Source organism: Coloeus monedula, assembly GCF_965178545.1.
Source record: "Coloeus monedula genome assembly, chromosome: 4".
Classification (NCBI taxonomy): domain Eukaryota; kingdom Metazoa; phylum Chordata; class Aves; order Passeriformes; family Corvidae; genus Coloeus; species Coloeus monedula.
In genome coordinates this window covers 74427977-74455516 of record NC_138784.1, presented here as the reverse complement: position 1 = coordinate 74455516, position 27540 = coordinate 74427977, and the positions used below count along the sequence as shown (strand labels likewise).

Sequence of the window (27540 nt, the reverse complement as noted above, 5' to 3'; positions counted from 1 at the left end):
CCAGCTACAGAAATTTAATTCTTTTGCATTTGCCTCAGTCACCCATCAATCATTCTCCTTCTTCCTCCACTCGCTGTAATTCATCAATGTCTTTCTAGCAACAAAGTGCTGGAACCAAAAGTGGTGCTGAAGAAAGAGAGGGGCTATAAACAAGAGGTTTATCCAACTGCTCACTTGGACCTGAACACAAATTCTGCAATTTCTGCACCAGTATGGACAAATGACTTCCCTGAAATGGCAGAATTATCTATTGGCATCACAAAATTACCCAAGACTTTTTCCTTCCACTCCTCATTTCCATTTTCATCCCAAATGTTTCAAATGCTTTGGAAAAAGCTAAATTTATTACACCTTTCCACCAGCTTTAAAGCTGCATTTTCAAAATAATTTAATCAGATTTATCTGGATTCTTTTATAGTGTCCCATAACCCTTCAGCAATTTTTCATGGTGTCATTGCAATGTTTTACTGGGGATAAAATTCTGTCTTACACACCAGAGTTTAAAAAGGAATTCCTGGAAAGACCAGTGATTGCTGGGAAAGCATCCTCTGTATTCCAACTCTGCTCCACCTTCATTACAGGCTGATTTCTCACTTAATGAACTTTCATCAGCTGAAATGAAGGGTTGTTATTAGCAGAGCTAAGAGCCCCCTGATGATGCTCTGGAGAGGCAGTGAGGAGGAGCTGGGGTCAAGCACGTGGCAAAGTAAACGAGGCAGCTTTAGGTACTAAAACTTCATGCAAGAGGACTGCCCTGATAATGCAAATTACAGCAGGAAAAGAATGAGAGCAAGAATTGATAACTATGCCCAGGGGAAAAAACTGTAAGATGTTTCCAAGGGACAGAAACTCCACGTTCTAATGTGTTTAAAACTAGCCTGAAGTTTATAAAAGATAATCAAAACAGATTTTAGAGGAAAAAATATACAGGAAACAGGTGGAAAGCATTGGACCAATACACCACCAATCCTTCTGGCAGGAAGAACTTACCAGCATTCTACCAAACTTAACCTGGACAAACCCAATGCCCTCAGATCCTCCTCGTGTGGCCCCAACCTTTCACCAGGCACACAAAGCCCATGATTTCTGTGTTTTTGTGAATCACCAGAACATATTCCAGGTGTACCTGGAATTAATTAAATTAACAAAAACCAAAGTGCCTCTTTCTCAGCTGTCCCTCACCCTAACAAATCAGCATGTTTGCCAATCATTGCCAATTAACAGAAACCTCACAGGGAACGAGATACAACCCTGGAGATGGCACTGCTCAAAAGAGAATTTCAAGCAGAGCCAAAATTTAAATTTACCTATAAAAGCATTTCTACAGAATCCCAAACAAGCCAAGGTCTCTCATTTCCACCTACTTAATTCCAAAATACAAAACTCTTCCACGGCAGCACCCGAATCCCAGCGCTGCACTAAGGAATGCAGAAACAAAATGAAAGTGTTTTTATTGATTTTCCTTGTTCCAGCTGAAAGGCAGGCAGTAAATAAAATGCAGACTGAGAACTGCATTGTTATTTTTATTTATTTCATTATTCCACTCTACTTAAGGTGTAAGAACTCTGCTCACGACAAGGCACTTTTAACTGAAAGACTCTCCCTGTGCCATCCTGAGGAAAGCCACAGGTGGCAGCTACAGTCAAGAGATAAAAATGAAACCTCTCAGCCATGCCCAGGGCTACAAAGAGCCAACTGTTCCAGGGAGGTGTCATCACTCCAAAGTCCTTTCCAGAGGATTAACATGGAGTGCACAGAAAAGTGAGGAGTACTGGAGGTTGTTGAGGAGGACAAAGAATCCCAGGATGGTTTGGGTTGGAAGGGACATTAAAGCCCATCCAGTGCCACCCCTGCCATGGGCAGGGACACCTCCCACTGTCCCAGGCTGCTCCAAGCCCTGTCCGGCCTGGTCTCAGACAATTCCAGGGATGGAGCAGCCACAGCTTCTCTGGGATGAGATGCTCATTATGGCATGAGTAAGAAGAGGGTAAATATTTTGCACACAGAGCAAAAACCTCCCTAAGCTCTGAGAAAACATTCCAGGATTTTAAACCCCTTGCTTGACTCCCTCTTCCCACAGCAAGGGGGGGTTCCTTGTCCTCACTGTTCTCCAGGATATCCCTACCCTTGCTTAATTTCTCCTCTGTCTCCTTTTCCTGTGCCACCTTCATTTGTTTTCCAGAGGAGCTGTGGCTGCCCCTGGATCCCTGGCAGTGCCCAAGGCCAGGCTGGACAGGGCTTGGAGCAGCCTGGGATAGTGGGAGGTGTCCCTGCCCATGGCAGGGGTGGCACTGGATGAGCTTTAATGTCCCTTCAACGCAAACCATTCCATGATTTCTGCACAGCATTCCCACTTATCAACACCCCTTCCACTTCTGCCCCTGTTGTCACCCATAAAGTCACCCAGCAGTTGTGTTGTAAAGTCCTACAATTAAAAAACCAAAACCGCTTTTTTTGTAAAATGCCAAATGTGCAGTGACAAAGTGGTCAGCTCCAAAAAAATCCTGCTGTTATCATTCACATCAAAAAGCAAAGCAAGAGACAATATATTATTATTTTTCTGACATTAGAAAACTGAAGTTTAAGTTCTTAACTTTGGAAGAGAAATAAAAGTAGGTGTTGGAGCATTCCCTACTTCTGGAAAAACAACTACTGTCACTTCAGCTTTGTATTTCCTGGGAAAAAGACATGGGAGAAGGATGTGGCAATGAGGAAAACATGAATTCCTCACTCTAATACAAGGATGGGGGAAGATAAGTGGAAGAATAATTAAAGGATTCCATCCTTCCTTCTTTCCACTACCATTCTTCCTTCTTGTCTTCCTAACAACAACAACAACAACAACAAAAAAAAAAAAAAAAAAAGCAAATGGAGATAGCAGTGATCCTCCCTCTTATCCCAATTGTCCCCAATATCCAACCTAAACCTCCCCTGGCCCAGCCTGAGGCCGTTCCCTCTCTCCTGTCCCTGTTCCCTGCCAGCAGAGCCCGACCCCCCCGGCTGCCCCCTCCTGTCAGGGACTTGTGCAGAGCCACAAGGTCCCCCCCAGAATCCTTTTCTTGTTTTACATTAAACAAAAACCACCCACAAATGGCTGCACGTGCACTCAAATGCCACATAAAAGTGAATATAGCTGTCAGTAATTCAGTGTGTGAAAAAACAGCTCCATTTCAGGAAGAAGCACAAACTCACTATAAAAAAGGCACATAAAAAAATGGAAAATAACTAAAATGCATTCCAGCTTGAACAGGCATTTTATCTGTTCCAGACATTCCCAAATTCTCCAAAGCTTCCACAATTCCAAGGATGCAGGAAATGGGCTCTTTTAGACAACCTGTAACGTGCAACTGTAGGACAGCAAACCTGATCCTACTGCCTCTGCTCCTGGAATTATCAAGATGCTGGAGGAACACACAACAGGAACACCTGATATTTGTGTGCTGCTCTGGCTGGATACAGAATCAGAAAGAAAAAAGCTGTCACTTAAAAAAATTTTAACTTCATACAAATGTAAGCTGTCACAAAGTACCTCTGCATTGTGTTTATCCGACTGGGAAAAGCTGCCAGTCTTTTATTAACAATCTTTGCCTGCATTACTCAGTCACTGCACATTAGAACCAGCAGCTGGAGAGTTTTGAGTGATAATGAAACCTGTAACAAGCCATCCTCAGCCGTCTTTTCCAAACAATAAGGGAATTAAAATTTCAATTTAAATGCAGAGGTTTGAAACACGCTTCAGTGGCAAAATTACTTCAATTAATGTGAGTGGAATACAAAGAGCAGGCTGCAGGAATGGGATGCAGCAGGCTGGAATGATGCCTTTGGAGTGACTGCATCCACCCAGCACAGGGCTGCAAAGGTCTAATTCCGACTGTATGGATCATAAGGCTACAGGAACAACATTAATCAGGGCTGCAATTGCAGGGTGAGTGCTACAAACTCCTTGTCAGATCACTTTGGGCTTTTTCTAAGCCACGAGCAGCTGTTTACCTTGAGGAATGAAACCAAAGGACAGGCAGATCTATGGACACTCTGCCTCCCTGACAGATCAGTAATGATTTTACATAATATTCCTATCATATCAAAGGAGAAGGGAATTATCCCACGGCCAGTGAGTGATTACAACATCACAGCCTTGCAGAGCTGTGTTAACACAAGATGGCAAAAGCCAATGAGCCTGCAGTGATTTTTTGGCCAGGAAAAAGCTCCAAATGCAGGTGAATTACTGTTTCTTTATACAGGCACATTTGTCTTCAAATGAGAATTGCAAGTGTCAATGAGTGGCTGAAATTGAGTGTTCAATTTCCACTTGAGGTTTCTCTGCGTTCCTTGATATATATTCAAAAAAAAGCCCATGAACTAACAGCTGCTTTTTATATCATTATTATTTGATTTATTAGAAAAGAGTTTTCTATTCTGAAAACAAAAAAAACAACTGGAGCAGCAACAGAAATGCTGCAGAAATCTATAAATCAGAGAGATCTGATGATGTCTCTCCCTCACAGCCACAGGCAACTTTACCCAAGCACACATATTTCTATACACGTAAGTGTTTATATTTAAAATAAATGCACACAAAATACTGCAAACCAGTGAGATATCAAATACATGGGCTGAAAACCATTTCTAAAGCATAATGTATGAGAAATCCTAAGCAATGTTATATTTCTTCTTACAGCTCCTAGCTTAGATTTCCAATAGGAAACAGGTTACTTGACTGGAATTTTGAAAATAATTCTTCTAATTCAAAAAGGAACGCACAAAAAAAAGCCCAAACCAAACAGCAACATTTCAACTGATAGTCATGGCAACTCTGAATATTGTGTTTTAATACCTACACTGAACACCCTTAATTTACACCTCTTTTTTTACATCTGACTATTGAAAATATCAGGCAAACACCACACTTTGATGTTCCCATTTCTGGAGCTGTTCAAGGCCAGATTCGACAGGGCTTGGAGCAACCTGGGACAGTGGGAGGTGTCCCTGCCCATGGCAGGGGGTGGCACTGGATGAGATTTAAGGTCCCTTCCCACCCAAACCATTCCATGATCCTGTGACTGCAGCAGGGGTGGCACAGGAAAAGAGGAGGAACAGAGAAACAAAAGGAAGGTGATGGCAGAGTGAAACCAGACACGAGGATGAGACAGCAACAACAAAAACCAGGTGGGGTTCCACAGGCCATGGGAGGGTGGGAAGAGGGGACTGGCATCCAGCTGTGGGAAATGTACCAGAGGGAACAAGGGAACAAGGTTAGTTTTACAAAGTCGTATTTAAGGTAAAAGAAGATAAAGCAAGAGGGAGGAAATTAAAGTTCAAGGTGACAACATGAACATTTCCAGCTCCTTCTCCTGTTGGGTAATGACTTAGGAAAAAGAAGTGAAGAGGCACGGCTAAGAGAGACAACAAGGAGAGCAAAGTGGAAAAAAACCAAAATAAAGCAATGAAACATGGCCTTAAAGGCACTGTCTGGCAAAGAGGAATAAAAAACAGAGGTACTACTTTTGCCTCCACTTTTGAATCACAGAGTGGTTAAGGATGGAAAGGACCTCTGGAGAATATCAACTCCTCCTCCCTGCCCAAGCATGGGCACCTAGAGCCACATCCAGTCTGGACTGGAATATTTTCCACAGAGGGAGACTTCAAAACCTCTCTGGATCTACAGAGCTTGCACTTGTTCAAGTGTTCAACCAGTCCTACAGTAAAAAAAGGCTGTTTTAGGGTCAAACTATTCCCTGTATTTCAGACTGTGCCCATTCCTCTTCTCCTGTCCATGGGCACCACTAAGGAGAGTCTGGCTCTGTTTTCTTTGCACCCTCCCATCAGACAGTAATAACCATCAGTAACATCTCCCCGAGGATTCTCTCGGCCTCTCTCCACAATTGAGATGCTCCTTAACCATCCCTGTCATTCCCCACTGGCCTGGATCCAGTAACTCCATCTCTCCTGTACTGGAGAGCCCAGAACTGGACTGAGCACTCCACATGTCAGGATTGAGAAGGGAAAAAACACTCCCTTGATTTTAATTACTAGAAGACAGTTCCAGGAAAGGAAGGACTGGAGCCTGGTGAGGAAATGTGCTTGGTAAGTTCAGAAAAAGAAGAAAAAATTGTTATTAGAGAAGTCCAGGAAACTTCTAACTCCAGCACAAGACTGGAGCTGAAAGGCAAGCTTATGAAAGAGCTGGAACTGAAGAGAAAAAACACTTGAATGAAGGGAGAAAAAGAGATTAAAAAAGAGCTGGAAGTAAGCAGAAAGGATCAAGAGCCCTGGTAAAAGAACCACAGAGTCACAAAACGAATTAGGTTGGAAAAGACCTCTGAGATCATCAAGTCCAACCTATGGCAAATCCCCAGCACTGAGTGCCACATCCAGCTATTCCTTGGACACCTCCAGGGGTGGGGACTCCAAACCTCCCTGGGCAGTCCCTTCCAATGTCTAATCTGTGAAGAAATTCCTCCTAATGTCCAACCTAAACCTTCAGGCTTTGTCCTCTCATCTACACAATGAAGCAAAACCACCTAAACTGTGCAAGAGTCTCCCCTCTGAATAATGACCAAAGCTGTGAGTGCATTCTGAGGATGGAACAGGAGGGACACAGGACACAGGACAAAAAGAGCTTTGAAATAACTGATAAGATTTTAAGAAAGAAGATGATCCGGGCAGATGTCTGGAAAATTAATTTTAAAATAAAGCATCAAAGTGCAAAAGAAGGAGATCCAACATGCAGATCAAATGGGTAAAGAAGGAGAGGGGGTGGGGCAAAGGGAAGGAGGGCGGGGCAAAGGGAAGGAGGGGGAAGGCTGTACCAGCATGTCCGTGGCATTGAGGTAGCGCTTGCTGGCCATGCACTGCTCCAGCTTCTGAGGGACCTGCTTGATGTTCTCGATCTCGTCCAGCAGGTTCAGGACGTGCTTGTGCTCGATGCCCTCGATCCACAGTTTGCGCAGCTCGTCCCGCTTGCAGTGCAGCAGCATCTTGCAGGACAGCAGGTTCTCCTTCACCTGCAGCAGCACAGCAAGGGTTAACTACATCTGTCCCTGGCACTGGGAGCAGCCCTTCCCCACGTTTGCCTTATTAGGAATTCCAAAAATATCACAGGGCTAAAACCAAATCTAATTTCCTTCATAGTGCTTTGGCTGAGGGGAACTGTAGAGACCCTAAAATCTGAACTTCTTTCCTAGTGAAATGTTCTTTAATACAGGTTTTATACCACCAGTGAAAACTGAACTACAGTACCACAAATGTAATTAAACACCAGATCCTCTTAACCACAACCGAGGCCTGATGTGCCCATTTCCCAAAAACCAATTCAGGATTTTGGCAAACAGCAAGAATCCAATTTTCAGTGGAAGCAAATAAGCCACCACTAATTTTCCTGCTGCAAACATTTTCCATCTGCCTATTAAATCTTTTGGCACATCTCCTCCTTTCTTCAAGTTTGGTGTCCTTTCCTTGAAACAAGACTAGCTAAGAATAAAACCATTTTCCCAATAACTTGAACAATACTAATTTTTTTGGAAGATTTAATCAGAACATTTATGAGTTCAAATCAGCATTTCCATTATTTATCAAGGCCATTACAAACCCTTTAGTGCTGCCATTCAGCTTGGTCCTGAGCCTCATGCCATCCTCCAAGTGGCAAAACCTCTCATTTTTCCCCCTTCAGGCAACATCAAGTGGTGGTTTTTTTCTCCATTCTCTACTCACAGCATTCCCTGCTTTCAGGTTCTCCCCTGCTAAGGTCAGTGTAACCTAGCTTTTCCTGCATAATGCAAATCAACAATCCATATTAAAATGTGGAAGCAATTAGCAGCACAGCTTCACACATTGCTTTCACACCACTCCTGTTTTGTGATAAGTTATGAATACTTGGGGTCCAACCTTTTCTCAGGCTGAACTCTCACTGAATTACACATGAAGAGAGACACTCAGAAGGAGCCCTTCGATTTATTTTTAAATAATGAGCCTCTAAAGCACTCCACAAATCCCACTTCAGCTGCACTTTCTCCTACCTTGTCCACCTGAAGGCAGTTAAAAAAAAGTGAAAAACACATCAGTGGACCAAAACTGGACACTGATAAATAACAGCTCTATAAAACAGCCTCTGTCCAGAGGCAGGAGAGTTTGAGATTTCAATACTGCACTCCAAAATGTCCTTCTGAAAAGAGGAGCATGGAAAAATCCTCAGCCAACAAAAAAAGCCTCATCTAAGAGCGTCATAAAAAGCAGAGGCAAACTAAAACACACACTGAGTTCATTTCACATCTAATCCCTGTTCAGTACATTAATTGGAAATGTTTCACTGACCTGGCACAGCATCATCAGTGGACTGCAGCTACAGAAAACCAAATTAGGTCAGCAAAACAATCATGGGGCCAGAAGGAATCCCACCAGACATTCCTACTCCAGTCCTTGCAAGAAAGATCATCAACTCTATCCACATCTAGGGAGCAGGGGAAGAAATGAACAGCAGATCTTCAAAAAAACCCTCCCCTTGATAGCCCAAATTGGTTCTGCTTCATAATTCAGTTTTACAGAGGCAACACCTCTGTAGCTGAACTCAAAACTAAACCCTTCCCACCAGGAATTCGCACAAGAATTGACTACAAAAGGCAAATCCACAGAAGGATCTGGAATTTCTATCACTTGTACAATTCCTATTGCAAGAACTCCCATGTGACCCCCCCACCTTGCACAGAGAGGACACGAAGAGCAAGCCTGGGAAGGTAACACAGATTGATGACAAACCAGATCTGCAGCCTCCTGTGAGATTAGGTCAAACCCACTTCAGTACATATTGACCAAAACTAATAAGCAAACTTAAATACCAAAGGTCCCTCACTCTCACAGTCATTCCTCTAGGTGGGACCCAAAGGTCTCACCACTCTGTTTGTTGTGACCTCTGCAAAGCTTTGCACACTGGGTGAAACCAGACCACTGCCTATAGTTGATTTCAAATTTAGTGGAATTGATCTCTGCTTTCAGAGTGCTGAGCTTTGTCCATAAATCCTAGAATGAACTCTTACCCTTGGAAAGCATCAGAATGCTCTCATTTTCTTTGAAAATGTTAAATGAATTTTCAAAGCCCAGAGGGTCAGTATGTAACCCCACAAGGGCAAAAATCTACTGCTCCTAAAGCACTGTGGGGAAAGGTTTTAAGCTGAGATTTCCACAGAGCCAGGAAAAACAAAAAAAACCAAAATAAGAAAAATTTGGTGCCTGGTTTGCAAAGTTTAGGTACAGCAAACTGCACAGGAAGTACAAGACAGGAGCCCAAAGAACTCATCTGTTGCTGCAGGATCAGAGCAGCTCAAACAAGTCCCCAGCCACGAGTGCCAGAGTTATTTACTGGCACCGTAGCCAAGTGTGAGCACTCAAAATGCAGAAAGATTTGGGGGCACAGAGTTCATGGACATTCACACAACACAGCTGAGCTTCGAAACAGCATCAAAATTTGTCTTCTGTGAGCAAAAAGCAAGCTGATGAATCACCCAGACTATTCAGGAGGTGGCTGGAGGCCAAGACAGCAAAACATGAAAAGATGAGATGGAAAGGTGTGAGCTCAGCAGCCCTGAAGACTTCAAAAACCTGATAGCAACATGCCCAGACAATAAATGAACAGGGGCACTGCAAAGCTTTGTGCTTCACATCCACCTCTCAGTTTGACTTTTAACTATTTCTGTTCTCAGTGAGATCCTAAAGAAAATGCTGCCAGTAAGACACAACTTGCAACAGTGACATTGGGACTGGATGATCCTGTAATGACACAGAGCCACTGGTATTCAGACCTGGCTTAGAATTAGGATCATGCAAAGATGTGGAGTTGAAGGGAACTTAAAAGATCATTTTCTTCCAACCCCCTGCCATGGGCAGGGACACCTCCCACTGTCCCAGGCTGCTCCCAGCCCCAGTGTCCAACCTGGCCTTGGGCACTGCCAGGGATCCAGGGGCAGCCCCAGCTGCTCTGGGAATTCCATTCCAGCCCCTGCCCACCCTCCCAGCCAGCAATTCCCAATTCCCAATCTCCCATCCAGCCCTGCCCTCTGGCACTGGGAAGCCATTCCCTGCCTCCTGGCCCTCCAGGCCTTGGCCCCAGTCCCTCTGCAGCTCTCCTGGAGCCCCTTTAGGCCCTGCAAGGGGCTCTCAGCTCTCCCTGGATCCTTCCCTTCTCCAGGGGAACATTCCCAGCTCTCCCAGCCTGGCTCCAGAGCAGAGGGGCTCCAGCCCTGGGAGCAGCTCTGGGGCCTCCTCTGGACCTGTTCCAACAGAGCTGGACACAGTACTCCAGATGTGAGTTTAGTGGTAACAGCACTTTCTCAACTCCCTTTTTATTCAGTTCAGAACAATGACAAGAAGCTGGAAAAACAAAGGGAGAAACAAAAGCTTAAAACAGGGGCTTGGAGCTTCCATCAGTGGTAAAACCACCAATAAAACACCAGCAGACAGGAAAATGGGATTTGCAGCTGGAGCAGAGCCTGTGGAGCTGGTACAAACACAGAATCACTCAGGGATGGCCCCACCTGCTTGATCTTGTTGCGGGAGTTGGTGATGCGCTCGGTGATGCTCTGGTAGGTGCGGATGGCCGTGGTCAGCTCCGTGTAGTGCTGCACGATCAGCTCGTCCAGGTCCCGGTCACACTTCTCGTACGCCTCCTCCAGCCGGCCCTTCTCGTTCTCCCTGTCCTCCACGTCATCGCTGGTGGATAAAGTCCTGAGGACACCAAGATGGCAAAAGTTATTTGGAGTTAAGTCTGGTGGAGTTTATTCCAGCGTGTCTGGTGTTCGGCAGAGATCAACGCACTGCAAGAAAATAAAACCCATCAATATTGTGGTTTATTACTCTGCCAGTTTTTAAAGGCTTCAGAGCTTTTTCTTCCCTTTTCAGGGGAAGTTCTCTATTGGTTATCACATTGCCAGGGAGTCATTAATACAGGCACAATGTAGCGTATGAAATATCTCCTGATTTATTATTTATAAAAAGCTAGATGGAAAAAAATCTTAACTTTGGTCTTGGGAGTCAGTGCAGCTTGTGCAGTGTTGTAGCTCCCATAATTTACCTACCAAAGGTAAGGGATGTCACAGGGACACAGAGAAGTCCATCACAAACCTATCCAGATCTTCCCACAGTTTTCAAACATACATCATGAACAGTACAGCATGGAAGGATCACGAGCCCTCATTTCCCCTCCTCATTAACTTTAACCTCTGACTAACATTATCTATTAGGACTTTTTAAACTTAATTTTTTTATTTTCATCAATTAAGATTGCAGCAAAACTGCTGACAACAACTGACATAGCTCAAAGCTTCTTGATGTCACTCCAAATTTCTGTTCGAGAATCAATGCGATCTCCTTCTCCCTTTGAGGAGAAAAAAATCCCAGAATTCCTGATATCCAACCTCACCCTCCCCTGACACAGCTCCATGGACCTTTAAAGTACCTGCACATAACTGAAATAGGGTCCCTCAGGACCTGTCCCTGTCACAGAGAGCAGAGATCAGAGCTGCCCCTCCTGAAGAAGCTGCAGCCCCCCACAAGTCTCCCCTCAAAGCAGCTTCTTCCAAAGCATAAATTAATTGCAGTATTTCAAGTTCCATGCTTCATGGTTATCTACAGAAACAGGAATCCTTTCTAATATTATTCTACTCTATGTTAATTCTACTCCCAGACATTTTCAGTTGTCTTAAATCAGCTTTTTACAAAAAAAAAATTAAAATTATATTTTAGCCAAAGCTCTTTAAAAAGGATCTGAAAAGTAAGAACACTAGACCAGGTTACTCAGGGCCCAAAAAATACAAATTTTAGTGAAAGGCTCCCCGCCCATGGCAGGGGGGTTGGAACCAAACCATTTTCAAGAACCTTCCAATTCAAACCATTCCGTGATTCTACAATGAAAATCACGTGCAAGACTGGCAGAAAGTCATCAAGAGCTCTTGCAGATAAATGCATTTTCTTTGTGAAGAACTGCTTATTTCTGCCAGAAGAATGTTCTTCAGCATGGCTACACTGGACACAAGGAATATCCTCCTCAGGAATTGGCATTTTGTTTGGGTTTGGAGCTGCACAGGATTGCCTGTCCCAGCAGTTAATGAAAACATCCATCCTCTCTAACCTGCGGCACGGATCGCACGAGAAGCGATCCTGTCTGGATAAAGACAAGGGAGCAGCAGAAGCAAATTGGCCCAAAGCACAGACTAGGAAAGTTTGTAGTTTTCATCAAACAAAATTCAATTTCAGAATCCTGGATTTGCCAAAGAATCCATCTGCAGTGTCAGCAGTTGGTTACAAAAGCTGAAGATCTCTCTCCAAAGCTAATCTCATGTCAGAGGATGCCACGAGCCTGTCCCAGTGCTCCAGCAAATCCCATCCAACTCAGGCTTCCTAACAAATTCCAGCCATAGTTTTTAAGCAGATTTATATTGTGTTGCCCAGCCTTTTTGTCTTGTATTTGAATTTAGCTTGTCCTGTCTATAGAAAAATCTATTTTGCTAAAAACACCTGACATTTGCCCACCAAAGCAGAGCTGTTTGTGCAGCCTGAGAGGTCCCTGCAGTTCCTGATCCCAGAAACAGGAGTGGCAGAAGGACAAAGCCAGGAGAAATGCAAATCAGACACCTTGGAGACCCTGCCAGACTGTTCCTACTGAAATCATACAATGACCATGCACAGTTCTGGTCTCCTCTCACCCTTGAAAGGGCAACTAAACCAAGATGAACAAAAGTTTCAAGCTCAGTCAATTGCCACATTCCAAGATTTCCAGCTGGCTCTGCTGGATGCAGAATAAACACCTGTATTGGGAACATCCTGCTTTTCTTAATTACAGGGTTTGGGAAAATACTGTGGAAATAATCACCACTAAAAATCACCACCACACTTATATTTTGACCAGACAACTCAGTTCTTTCATCTGTTCTGGTTTAAAACATCACAGAATTATTAAGGTTGGAAAAGACCTCTCAGATCATGGAGTCCAACCATTAACCCAGCACTGTCAGGTCCCCATAAAATCATGTCCCCAAGCACCACACCCTACACCAAAAAGGATAAAAAATTCCACACAACAACAAATTTTCCCCAACAGGTTTTTTCTTAGCCTGGCACTCACATGAGTTTGCCTTAAACACCTGTAGATTATTTCCTTAAAGACAGGGTCAGAGCTTAAATCAAAACCCAAGGCCCAAATGAAAAAAAAAAAAAAAACCAGAGTTTTTTTTCTTTCATTTTACTGAAAAACCCAGTAAGTTTCAGAAATGTAAGGTTTTGGGTTTATGATTTGGTTATTTCCACTCATAACAAGTCTGGATTAATCACTTGGATCTTGAAACTACACCTGAATTTCCCATCTAAGTCTCATAGTACAGGAGCCATTTCTTTTTCTTGCTCTGCACCACCAAAAAAAGAGAGAGAAAAGCAAGGAATATTTAATATTCCTGAGATTCTGCATGCTCCTGCTAACACTGCAGAAAAGTAAGCCAAGGGCATCTCTGCTTGTTTTAGTCCTATTAAAATGTGTCACAAGGAAGAAGAAAAGTCAACACACTGTTTGTCAAATAGAAAGGATCCAAATTGTTTGGGAAAAGAACTTTGCAGGAAGAACTTTGAAGGGGGAATCACAAAAGAGGACAGGATTATGAAACAATGATAAATATACATCAGCATTTCAGAACTCCCTGAAAAATAATCAAAACAGAGGACAAACAGAAGGAAAATCAGTTTAGATCCTGAGTAGCAGACGTTGAACTCGGTGGGGATTTCCAGGAGGGATTCCCGAGCAGTTCACTTGTTTTTTTCATTTTGATTTTTTTCCAAATGAGAATCCTCCTCCTCTGTAAGATACCTGGAATTTGTACTTGGCAGCTGGATGGCTGAAGATGCCTGTCTCATTAGCAAGAACTCACCAGGATTACAGTAATTCCAACTGGCTGTTAGTCTGCTGAGAGACATTTTTGTGCTATGATAAAACAGAAATTCATTGAGCCAAATCTCATTGACTTTTGATTTTCCATAGTTAAAAATACAGCTTACACAAATGCAAAATGCTTCATTCACTGGAGTCACTCCCACAGATGGAAGACAGGAGAGAGGAGAAGATGATCAGACACAACCCTGAAATGTTTTTATCATGGGATGTACAGCACATTTCTCAGGAGAAAAAAAATGGAACCTTGTTATTTCCCTGAGGTCACTGAATTGACACTGGAATTAGATTAATAAAATGTCCAATGGGACTATTAATTTCAGTAGAAGTTGATCTGTAGGTCACAAGCATTTTTCATCTCCTATTTCCAGCATCCAACCCAATGAGCAGATGGAATATATGGAAAGACTTTTTCAGGAGTCCTGAAGCCTTGTCACTGTGCAAGAGCCCAAAGCCTCCAACAGCCCACATCAAGGCCAGGAATAGCTCATTTCCAAAGGTAAATACACAGGAAAATGCATTCATGTTTATATGTATTTATATACATAACTGCCAGTTCTACCACTTTTGCACGAGGCTGCACCTCCCTAAAAAAACTGAATGAACTCCAAGCTCTCCAAGAATCTTCCTGCCTCAGCACCTCAGGTAAAGGGACAAAGTGCCACCAGCAGGACCCAGAAGGAAGTTTGAATTTACTCCCACCTGTCCTCTTAAAGCAGCTGCACAGACTGTAGCCATCAAAAGCAAAAGGGTAATTCACTTTTTAGTGAAGAGAAACACAAGATTTTGGATTTATGTTCTTACTATAAAAGCTCAACAAGGTATTTGGAAGCAGTTGAAAAACCCACCTGTGGCATTAAAGATTTTTTCCCCCCACAGATCTCAGAGTCTCAAAATTTTCCTCTGAGGAGCAAAATGAAATGCTTCTCTCTGTAAAACAGTCAGGAGTTTTGAGAAGACAGGATGGGAGAGCTGGGGGTGCTCACCTGGAGAAGGGAAGGCTCCAGGGAGAGCTGAGAGCCCCTTGCAGGGCCTAAAGGGGCTCCAGGAGAGCTGCAGAGGGACTGGGGCCAAGGCCTGGAGGGACAGGAGGCAGGGAATGGCTTCCCAGTGCCAGAGGGCAGGGCTGGATGGGAGATTGGGAATTGGGAATTGCTGGCTGGGAGGGTGGGCAGGGGCTGGAATGGAATTCCCAGAGCAGCTGGGGCTGCCCCTGGATCCCTGAAGTGTCCAAGGCCAGGTTGGATGGGGCTTGGCAGCCTGGGACAGTGGAAGGTGTCCCTGCCCATGGGAACTGGATTGTTTTTAAGGTCCCTTTCAAACCCAGCTGTTCTGCGATTTTTTAAGGAAGTCACACCATGTCTCACTTTTATAATGCATAAAACTGTGGTGTGTATTTACCACAGAAATAAAGCTTCAAAAATGCGATACGTTCAGCAGGAACAAAAGAGATTTATCTCTACAAACCAATGTAATTCTTCTGGTCCCAGCAACATCCAACACCAGCACACTCCACACGCTCTGAAGGAAGTTATTTCACATTACAGGCAACGTTGGATATTTCTTTGTCCTTTGACAAATCAATGCTTTCCATAGATCTGGCCCAGATGTGCATGTGCCCAATGAACAGCTACCACCCAGTCTCATCTAAAATTACTCCCACACTGTGATGCATTAATTTGGGGAGGAAAGGAAGAAAAAGGAAACTCTCCAGCATTCAAACAACACAAGAGAACAACAGGCAGATGCCGTAAAAGGACAGAAAATAAGTTATCATTTCTTCACAAGCTAATACACTTCTGTTATTGTTGTGAGCTGAAAGAACACGATGTTTACTAAGCTATTCAGCAGCAGAAGAAAACAAACACCACTGTACCACTCATCATGTGGCACAACAGATAGCTCCAGGAGCACAGCAATGCTACACCGAGATGATCAGCTGCAGAATTATGAAACCACTCACCTCCCTCTCTAATAATGCTATTTTCCAGCTTCAATAGCATTCCAGCCCCAAAACAGGATTTAACATTGTGGATCCCACCACAGAACACACATCACATACAGGTTAATCTTTATTCTGTTTATCACCCCTGTTACCACAAATATGGGCAGCTTATCTGCACCAAACTGCTACAGAATGAGCTTTGATGTGGATGAAATGCACACCAGATTTAGCTGCTCAGTACCCAGACCAACGAGCTCCGCACAAACTGAGAACAACCACAGGGGCACTTCCCAAGAAATGCTTTTCCTGGCACCATGGCAGGTCCTACAGGCAGCCACAGAGCCAAAGAGCTCAGCTTGGTGTTGCCAAACCACAAAGCTTCCAGGGGATGGAGTATTTTATTCATATAGATGTCCACAGCATCTGGAGTCTCCCCCACCTCTATTTTCAAGTCTGTTTTCCTGTCTGACAGGGAAGATTCAGTTTTAGCACACAGCACCCTATTAATGGGCCTCAGTCTGAAGCACTGGAGAAGCAGCTCTGTTTCCATGGAATGCTTTGGGAGGGAAGGGACATTAAAGCCCATCCAGTGCCACCCCTGCCATGGGCAGGGACACCTTCCACTGTCCCAGGCTGCTCCAAGTCCCAATGTCCAGCCTGGCCTTGGACACTTCCAGGGATCCAGGGGCAACCTGTGCCAGTGTCACCACCTTCACAGCCAAGAATTTCTTCATTAAACCTCATCTAAATCCAACCTCCTCCACCTTAAAGCCATTCCCCTTTGTCCTATTTTCCATCCTCTTTTATTCTACAACAGCCAATAACAAAAATAGGTCAGGCAGAGGCAGATCCATTAATTTCCAAACTCCAACTGCCCACAATCTGTCCCCATTTAGGTTTGCAAGGTGCTGAACACCCTTGGAGCACACACAAGCTCAGTGTTCTGAACCTGAATTTGCAGTGCCATCCACACCCCTCCTGCTTCATCTCATCCCCTGTCACTTCATTCCCTTCACAAGAGTATTTTTTCCACCAAATCCTGCCTTTTGCTGTCCCCCACCCCCCTGTATTTTGCACTGTGGCAAAAAATTCAGCTACAACCTTTAAGATGATCCATTTGCAGGCACCAACTTCGCAGTTGCACCTTTAACAGGAATCAGATTTGAGATTCAGCAAGAACTTCTGTTTACACTCAGGACTCATTTTTCCCCACACAGTTTGTATTATACATTTTCTCTGTTTTCCAGTGCAGATGAGCAATTTCTTTTGCCAGCCCGCTGTCAGCTTCCTACCTGCCCAATAAAACACCAAGAAAATTAGATTATGTCAATTTTTAAGAGAGAACTGTTAACATTAATGAATAATAAATGTTTCATTTCTGTAAATTTGCTTTTTCTGATGCCTCCAGCCAGGCTGGGTGGATAACTGCCTGCCTACTTTACCTGCCCTAGGGCCAGCCCTGTTAAGTGTGATTACTTCTAAGCTATGGATGGCAAACCGAGGCTTAATTATCAATTTCTTGACTAGAAAATTTGTTTCACAGGAAGAACATTGCAGTAACAGTATGTGGGCATTATGCTTGTGTGGATTCTTTTTATTAAGCAAAACTGAAAGAACAGATACCGTGTGCAAAATGCAAATACAAGTTTTAGGAAATTAATGCTCAGTTAGCACCAGATAATTCTTACAGGAAAGGAGTGTTGAAGGCCCCACTGCTTTTGACCAACACTGTGGGTGTTCAGCATCTTTGTATCCCTCTAAAAGCCTTTTTTCTTCTGCTCCCCAACATCAGAGCAGACTTATGTAAATATTGGTGGTTAAAGACAGAAAAGAGTATTACATGATGCACAGGTGCAGCTTGGAAATCCAGGAACAATCCTCTTTTTCTTCTGGATCAGGTTTCTTTGAGCATGCAATTCACTTTTCTTCACTCAGCATCACTCATTCAAATGAAAATACTCATTAAAGACAGTGGGAAACACCACCAAAAAAAAAAAAAAAGAGCTGCTAAAATTTAAACATTTCTCATCTGATCAGGAAAAAGAACATTTTAGTGAAGTGCAATTGAACTGAGTGCTGAATCGCTGGGGGGGATCAAACAAAGCTCCTATTTTAACAGGAATCCACAGTAAACTCCCCACCACCTGTTCCAAGTGCTCTGTGCTGTATCACACACCTTGTTGAGGCTCCCAGTTCCTCACTTTAAAACACCTTTGAAGCTACAAACACACAGTTTGTGGTACCAACTGCTCAGAGCAGTGTGGCTGAAAGCTTGTCCTGCTCAAAGCTACAGCTGCATTTCATGTGTGGCCAAGGTAGGACTCACTGATGTACTGACCTGTTCCTCCAGCAAAAACACCAAAAATCTGTTTAACAGCAGCAGCCCTGGGCGAAACCCAGAATTTCAGGGATAGACAAGATCCATCCCTTCTGAAGAAATCGGGTGAGGTTTTCATTGTTTTATGGTTTGGGTGACAGTTAAAGGATAATTCTTTTACTGCTCATCTTGGAAGTCTGGAGATAAGTTCTGGGGAGGTATTAAACAGAAGTATTGTAAAAACTCTGCTGAATATGTTTCACAATTTATCATGTTAAGGTTGGAAAAGACCCATAAGAATGTCAAGACAAACCCTTTCCCCCACACTGCCAAGGCCACCACTGACCCACATCCCAAGTGCCACATCCGCACGGTTTTTTAATTGCTCCAGGGATGGGGACTCCAGCACTGTACAGGAGGAACTTTTCCTGTTATCAAAATCTAAAACCCCTGGCCCAGCCTGAGGCCGTTCCCTCTCTCCTGTCCCTGTTCCCTTCGAGCAGAGCCCGACCCCCCCGGCTGCCCCCTCCTGTCAGGGACTTGTGCAGAGCCACAAGGTCCCCCCGGAGCCTCCTTTGCTCCAGCCTGAGCCCCTTTCCAGCTCCCTCAGCTGCTCCAGCCCCTTCCCAGCTCCGTTCCCTGCCCTGCACATGCTCCAGTCCCCCAATGTCCTTCTTATGTAGGGCCCAAAACTGCCCCTGAGATTCCAGGTGGTCCCTCAGCAGTGCCAGCACAGGGGGAATCATATTATATATATATATCATATAATTATATATATACTTGCATCAGTCCAGATAATAAAATAAACAGTGCAGCATTAAAACTATCAAAATCACCCTTCAGGAAAGAAAATTAGAGGGATTTGTTTGTTTTGTTATTCTCCATTTTACACCACACCAAGGACCTAAAACACAAAGCAGAATAAAAGAAGGTGCAAAAAAGAAAAGTACAGCTTTAGCCAATAGACAATTCTGACCAACAAAGGATTTGTGGAGTTAAACAAAGAAAGCAGTTGCTAGAAGCAACAAATAATAATTTAAGCAGAGTGTTGTGGATGTCTAGAAAGCCCAGTGTCCTCTCTGCAGGAAACAGCTGCAATTTACCAAGGAAACTTCAGTAGTAAAAAGGAAGAGGAAAAAAAAGCAGAGTCAAAGGAAACCCATTAGAATGCAGTTATTCTCATCAGGCCACTCTTGCTCATGGCTGTGGCCACACAGCAATTACAGCATTTGCTTTCTCATTTCGGTTTGAACCCTTGTGATCGCTGCAGCATTTGTGGGGCTCTGGCACCCCAGGCCAGGCACGGCCACACGGAGAGACAGCGGCACCGAGCCCGAGGGCAGCGGCTCTGCCAGGCAGGAACGCTGAGAGCCAGGGAACACCACCGGGAGAAGAGAGGGGAGGACAGGATGCGACAGAGGAACAAAATAACCGAGATGAGAGGGATCATCTTCCACGTCTCACCAGCACAAGCTGCCGTGAGCAGAGAGTTCCTCAGTGTCAGGCTGAAAATGATCCCAGGAATTGCTGCAGTGAGTGAGTTTGAAGTGCAAGTTGTTGGGAGGATCAAGTGTTGACTTCCCAGAGGTGTGGAAGATGCATTTAAGCGCTCTACAAGCAATAACCCGTGACAAATGCACTCATTTGGTACTGCCTTCCTCCCCCCTTCCCGCAAAGCTGGAGAGAGACGCACAACATCACACAGTGGCTTTGACACTGGTAATTTCAAGGACCGGGCCTTGTAGTGAAAATGTCAAGCAACACTTAAGATCAAAGACACATTATCTTACCCGTATTTAAGTCCCTGAGTTGATCAGAATAAAATCTACTCCTTTCTGAAATTCAGGGGTTTATTCATATTTCCCCCCTGCTCTGAACCTTATTTTGATGGGTGTGAAAACATCCTCCCTAGGGAAAAGATCCTGTCCAGAGCAGTTCAGCAAATATTCTTCCTCCTGACTGCTGTTCCACCCCACGAGACCTCACAAGCAGATACATTTCAAAAGAGCACATTGAGAGTATTTTGTAAAGCTCCCTAGGACAAGAACAACTGTACTTCAACCCATTGTGTCTCCACTGAGCTACAAATTTTCCAGAGGTTCATTAAACTAAATGGACTTATTTCAATTTTATAATTGAAAACTGTTGTCTTACAGACAAGTCCCAGATGGGGTGATCTACAGCTTCCAGCACTATTTAACCTCAAAGTGTATAATCTGATAATTCATGTTTTGAAACCTCTCCGGAGTCTCACAGAAACCACTGTAAAAGTTGGGTCCTTATGAAACAAAGCCAGACAGAAGGAAAAAAAATAAAACTCTGAAAGGTATTTAACAATTTAACTTGGCAGCCACATGTTGAATGATTTCTCATTATTTTCACAGGTTAATGGATTGTACCTGTGAAATTCTGGATTTGAGGAAATGAATTAAAGCATTCAGGAAAGAAACTATTCCTTCGTGGAGACAGTGAGGTGCTGGAAAGCAGGTAGTCAAAAACTGTAGTGCCCAAGCCAATGGGCATGGGAAATGGGGTATCCCAAGAACTGATTGTAACAATTATAAATAATAAATTAAAAAATAAATGAAATCCTGAGGCCAGCACACTCCATCCTCACCAAGGGGAACACAAGGTATTCAGCCTGCAGAAAACTCCATCTCCCTTGTGCAAAGAAATAACTCACTACAAGGAACAGCAGCACCAAGTCTGTTCACAATCCTGTTAAGCACACAGAGCAAACAGAGCATTTTAAAACATTTTCCTCCTCTACTTACATTCCATTAATCTTTCATGCAGTTTACACACTTGGTTAGAGCATTTTCAACAGAAGCTGATGATCTTTTTATCATTGAGGCCTTGCAGATGGGTACAGGAGAGTTGCACCAAAAAGGCTGAGCAGCCTCCAGCCATCTAAATAAATACCAGCAGGGAATTCTTTATTTTGCTAAATTAACCTACCTTTAATCAAATTTCCTCACACCGATACAAACGATGCCAGGGGAGTGAGTGATCAGCTCATTTCTGAAACAAAGACTGGACTGCAGTGGCTCCAGCAGCAGCACAGGAAGAGTTTCAATCCCACACACAGAAAAACCCCAGGGACACCAAGCAGCTGCACATTTTCCATGCAGGAACAGGGATGGAGGCAGCAGAAAGCCCCAGGAAATGCCAGTTACACCTCCAAGCACAAGCAGAGGGACTCAGCTCTCACTCCACCATGTGAGACCCTCTCCAGGGCTGTCTCCACGTATAGGAAACCACAGGAACCAACTCTCACCTTCTTTTGGCAATTAACTTTAGATCCAATAATCAAACCAACTATTCCATGTATTACCACATTCCCTGGAGAAAATAAAAGCTCTAAGGATCAGTATTTCAAGATCTGCAAGAGCAGAGGCTGGACTATGCTACTCAGACCTGTCACCTGGATAATTAAGGGATAAAGAATATTTTGGGAGCCACTGCCCACCCTGCACCCTGAACCCTCGATATCACACCTGCAGCCCTGCAGGAACCAGCAGGAGGCTTGGGGAATTTCATCATTCACCTGAAGGTTTCAAAACTGCACCAGAACCAAGAGCTGTTGAAGGCAACACCTTTGAAAGAGTTAAAACCCCAATCACTTCCTAACAAAACCAGCTATTTCCACTTCCTGGTTTTGCCAGGGTAGGTTCAACTCCACTGCACAGTGCACTGTCTAAAGCTGAAGTAAGAGCTGAAAAATAAAGTACCTTGAGCTTTTAACTTGGCACAGTCACACATCTTGTCCTTTTCTGCGTGGTTGTGTATTCACATGTGCTCCTTTACCCATTCTTAAATACAACCAAGGGTCTGTATCAAGCTACAGCCCAACATTTGCCAAATACCTAAACATTTTATACAAGTGCCTGGAGATCATTTCAAGGAAATTTATAGTTTACAACCACACTCTGCCATATACAATTTATTTTCAGGGACTTTCTGAAGTACTTTTCTCATAGAAGAACTGCTACCTTTATAACACTGGAAAACACCATTAGCAATAAAAGTGGTTTTAAGAGACCATTACAGATCAGAATAAGTCGAGTTTATTCCTTGTAGCAGCTATTTCTCAAATGCAACAACGAGGGCAACAGCTCCACATCCCTGTTACTCACTCTCCATCACAAACTGGGACCTCAGTTCTGTTGTTTTAGACACGAAGACCAAATGCCAGGTCATTAGCAAAAATCCATTCAGCAAAGTTTACCCACAATGAAAATAGTGGCCAAAAGCATTAAAGAAAAAGAATTCCACTTGTGAAGAATAAAATATGTTCCAAGGTTTTTTGCCGGCAGTCTCAACTTCTGCAGAGATCTGTCAGGTGCATTTGCTTCTGTGAAAGCTCAGCACAAAGATTTCACTGAGGTCTTATGGAGTCACTGCTAAACTTTGTTTTCCCCCAATTAAAGCAGCTATTAAAGGCCAGGTTTAAAAAATAGCAACCCTTAATTGGGAACAAAAACGCCCAACAATAAATAAAAGGCAGACACATTCACCAATTAAAAAAATCTGACAAGATCTCTCTCTCTCAAAAAAAAAAAGCATTTGCTAAATGCCAGGTTGCTTGTTTCAGAATACAAAAGCTCCTTCAACCAGCTACCAACAAAACAAAAGGTTAAGAAAAATCAATATACAAACACATGTTTGTCCTCTGAGTGATAAAATAAAATATTCCCCAAGTTGTCCTCTGGCAGATGAGCCAAATTCGCTCCATTATCTGCATGGTTTTTAAAAAGACATTGCCAAAGCCCCTGGGGTCAGCAGGAGATTTTTCCAACAAAAGCCTCTGGTCTCCTGTGACAGCATCTTGACCTTACAAAGTAACTTTTATTTACGGAACTTGAGGGATCTTTCTCATCCACAAAGGAATTAGCAAGTTTTGGAAGTGGGCGTGCTGAGGAATGAGCACAAGTGCAGCAGCACAGGGAAGGAAGCTGTAAAGCCCTGATATCCAATATCCACTCTGAAAGTCACAATCCCAGGAGCTGTTTTCTCGTGGCAAATAATGGTCATTTCTTCTCAGCACTCTGAGGACAAGGACAAATTGAAGATAGTCCCAACAGCTGTAAAGGCACAGGGAAAAGCTCCCTGGAGCCACTGCAAAAGTGCGGATTTAAGGGCAGACTTTGCAAACATACATTAAACTTCCCAGACACTCTTTACTTCCAAAAGATTTATTGTTGTGGACAATCCCATTATTTCTCCTTTGGGAGAAACAAGAGGGGAACTGCCCAAGAACTCAGGGTGACCCCAGCACTGCTGGGAGTAGAACTACACCTTCCTAACTCTGGGATTTCCCTGGGAGCTCCTGGCTCTTTTGGGACAGCTGCACATCCCCCACAGAACATTCTTCCAAATGAATCCATCCTTGAGGCTGCCTTTAGTCTCTATTCTTGGCAACAACCGGAAAACCAAGGTCAATTCCATGAGTCCATGAATCCTCCTACAGGAAACAACTCCCAAAGAACAAATGTGTTCCCTGACACAACAGGAAAAAGTGACACTTCACAGGGACAGAAAGGAATCACACGTGGGATCCTCTTGGGTTTTCCTTCATCTCAGAGCACCACAGAAAGCAGGGATGACTGAAAATTCCCAAACCAGAGCCCCAGACCCCATAAAATTCCATTTCTTACTGGATTTCAGTGCTGCTATACAAGTTAAACTTTGTCAAGGATCTTACCCCTAACACTCTCCCTGGAAGTGAGAGACTCTCCTGGGAAGTCCAGTCACATAACTACAAGAATCCCTAAATCTGGGATCACAGAAAAGTAAATTATTCAGTCTCTTGTGATTGAGAGCTACTGAGCTTGAGTAAATATCAGAAATTATCCTTTCATTAATAAAATAATTTCTGTTTACAGAAGGCCTTTCAGCTTCACATCAGAGCATTTCATAGGCAATATGAAGAGATTTTGCAGACCTAAACAAGATTTGTTTTTGGAAAACATCACTGTCTTTGCTATAACCAAGTAAAACATCAATACTTGAAGAAGCTCCTCTGGTTTTGTTTGTTTACAGCAGAAAAATGCAGTCAAACTTTTCCTGTTTTTCATACACTGTTCCCTTTATGGACCTTTCACACAGCAACAAGGGAGAAATAAACAGCCTAAATAAATAAGGAAATGCAAGTGTAAAACCACAAAGATTGGCAGAAGCCTTTATTATGCATAAAGGTTTTGGAAATAAAGCCATCAACAACAGGAAACTCAGTCACATTTCAAACCAACAGCTTGCTGTTAAGATTTGTAATATTTTTCTGTAGCTGAGTAAAATTACATTTAACCCACCCAGGTTTAAATTTGTCTGCAGTGGTATTTTATGGCCATACAAACCACTGAAAAATTCACCTGTTGCTTGGCAAGTTCATCCTCACCTGAGCTCCTACACAAAAACATCATACAGAGAAAAGTGATTTAAATTCCTTTTCACACCATTTGCTTTCTGTACTTGGCTAAGCCTAAGAAACATCAATATTATTACCACAACACTTTTCCCTTCCTTTGCAATCAGTTCTGCCCTCAGGTTTTCATGGTCTTGCTCAACCTGACACTTCAAGCTCTGCAGAGAATCTCTACATCCAAACCAAGTTCTAATTAAACTCTAGAAGTTTAGTTATCAGGCTGTTCTACTGAATAACTTTAATTTCATAAAGTCAATAACTCAATGTTGTGTCTAAACACTGGACCTAAACTAACCAAGGTAACAGTGCCTGAAAGCCAAAGATTGAGACAAACATTTCTTCTTATTTGGATAACAGAACACTGCGAGCTCGCTCTTCTGTTTTAAAAAAATTTAATAAGCCCAGATTTATTAAAATAGAGGTACAAAAGCAAGACCTTAAAATACTCTTGGAAATTACAGGAAACATAGAAAAAAGATGATTACAACAGGAAGTGCTGCACAACCAGTGCATGTTTATTATTCTTCCACAGACAGTGGCACCAGCTGCTTTTTTTTTTCCAGAACCAACATTTCCCTCAAGTTTTGCAAGATTTTAAATACCAGAGCAATGAAAAAGAATGGAATTATGTCCTAAACAGTATCATTCACAGAAGATATTTAAATCATAACATGTCCTAGATACAGAACTACTGTGACAATAACTTCTCCAAAGTAGCTGAATGATTCTTTCTAAAACACTGAAATAGAATCCAGAGTTTGGGAGCTCGTTACAACTCACAGTATCCCACTGGTGTGACTGCAGCTGCCCACACCCACTGTGTAAGCACATTTAAAATGTGTAAGAACATTTAAAACCTTCAGTGTGGGCAGTCAGCTGCCAACCCACTGGTTTTAAGCAGCACAGGAAAGATTTACAAGCAGCTAAAGGAAGTACTGGGGGTGGACAGTGAATTCACATCCAAGTCTGTCACAGAACTCTCCAGCAGAGGAGAGTTCAGGAATGAAGGCAGACAAAAATTGATGTCTAAATATGACTGGACACAACTCTTTCTTTTCAATCCCAACAAGACAGACTTGGAAGCAGCAGCACTTTGCCCACTCTGGCATTGCCACACAGGATGCAGTCTGCACACTGGACTTCCTGGTTCTCCAGACTTGTAACCAGATGAATTTTACTCAGTGCTGCTGTGTTTGTGGGTGGGGGTCACTCATGGACTCCACAACAATAACATGACAGTGCCTTGGCCTTCGTGAATGGCATTAAGGTGGTACTACCTGCAGGGTTTATTCACAGAATCAGTGAGTTTGGAAGAGATCTCTGTTGTAATGCTAGGGATCTCCAAGGCCACGGAGTCCAACCTGTGACCAAACCGCACCTTTGTCACCCAGACCACGGCACTGAGTGCCATGTTCAGTCTTTTCTTCAAGATCTCCGGGGATGGGGACTCCACCACTGCCCTGGACAGCTCATTCCATTAAACCCAGAACAGTTTAATGACCCTTTTTTGTACAGGAATTCCTCCTAATAGCCAATCCAAACCTCCCCTGGCCCAGCCTGAGGCCGTTCCCTCTCTCCTGTCCCTGTTCCCTTCGAGCAGAGCCCGACCCCCCCTGCTTCCCCCTCCTGTCAGGGACTTGTGCAGAGCCACAAGGTCCCCCCTGAGCCTCCTTTGCTCCAGCCTGAGCCCCTTTCCAGCTCCCTCAGCTGCTCCAGCCCCTTCCCAGCTCTGTTCCCTTCCCTGGACACGCTCCAGCCCCTCAATGTCCTTCCTGAACTGAGGAGCCCACAGCACTCGAGGTGTGGCCTCACCAACACCCAGCGCAGGGGGACAATCACTTTCTCGGTCCTGTGGCCACACTATTTTTGATGAAGACCAGGTACCACTGTCCTTCTTGCCCACCTGGGCTCATGTTCAGCCACTGTCAAGAGGCACCCCCAGGTCCTTTTCTGCTGGACAGCTTCCCACCCACTCTGCCCCTGCCTGGAGCACTACATGGGGTTATTGTGGCTAAAACGCACGACTCGGCACTAGGCCTTGTTGAACCTCGCTCTGTTGGTCGCGGCCCCTCGATCCAGCCTGTCCAGGTCTCTTTGACCCCAGCATGAAGCAAAGCACTGGGAGCAGGAGGAAGTGAGCCAGCAGGACAGCGGGACAGCCCTCAGGACAAGGTTTGCTCCAGCACTACAGCCTCCCCAGCGCTCCAGGAGCAGGGGGAACCCAAGCCTAAGGGCACCCGATGCCCAGGAGGGACCCCGTGCCCCCGAGGCCCGACCCAGGCGGGCCTCCCCAGCACAGCAGGGCCCGCACCCGGCCCTGGGCCAGCCTCAGGGGCCCGGAGGATGCGGAGCAGGGCCGCCCCTACCTGATAACCGAGATGAGCAGCCCCGAAGGGTCCTTGCTCCTGCCCACGGTGCCGCGGTACCTCCCCACAGCGTCGCCCGCCGCCATCTTGCGTCCCCTCAAATACGGCGCAGACAAGTGTGGTGGCGCGCCGCAGCCAATCATAGGCGAGGGGAACGGGCTGCCACCCAATAGGAAGTGAGGAGGGCGGGGCGCGCGGCATCAAAGTGCGGTGCAGCGCCGCGGAGCCTTCTGGGAGTTGTAGTTTTTGTGGCGGCGGCGATACAGCACCCCCCCAAACCTCCGACAGATGATTAAAAATCAGTGAGAGGTTAAAAATCAGTAACAGGTCAAAAAATTATCGACCAAATAAGATACACCTTCAAAGACACCTGTGCCCAAAAGCCGTCATTTGCTCTGGGAGCAGCAGGAAACGGGGTGGGGGTGTGAGGGACCAAAGCATCCCCTCCGAACTCTCATGGAGCTGGGCTGGCTGAACAGTGAGGGATTTAAATGTTTATAGAGTTAAAAGTGGATAAAGTGCCCTAAGTACTTAAATTAACGTGTTCTATGAATTAGTAATGCTAAA

General features: G+C 44.2%; 1 protein-coding gene across 2 annotated transcripts in view; it reads right to left on the bottom strand.

Moving 5' to 3' along the window:
• EXOC4 (exocyst complex component 4) overlaps positions 1–27070 on the bottom strand; it is a 291482-nt gene extending 264412 nt beyond the window's left edge. For both annotated transcript variants that reach the window (XM_082281122.1, XM_082281123.1), the window contains exons 1-3: positions 26974–27070; positions 10524–10713; positions 6810–7004 (exon numbers count right to left, since the gene is read on the bottom strand). In XM_082281122.1, coding sequence (XP_082137248.1) covers positions 6810–7004; positions 10524–10713; positions 26974–27059 — 471 coding nt within the window. In that variant the 5' untranslated portion in view covers positions 27060–27070. The remainder of the gene's footprint in view (positions 1–6809; positions 7005–10523; positions 10714–26973) is intronic.
• Positions 27071–27540: the final 470 nt, after the last annotated feature.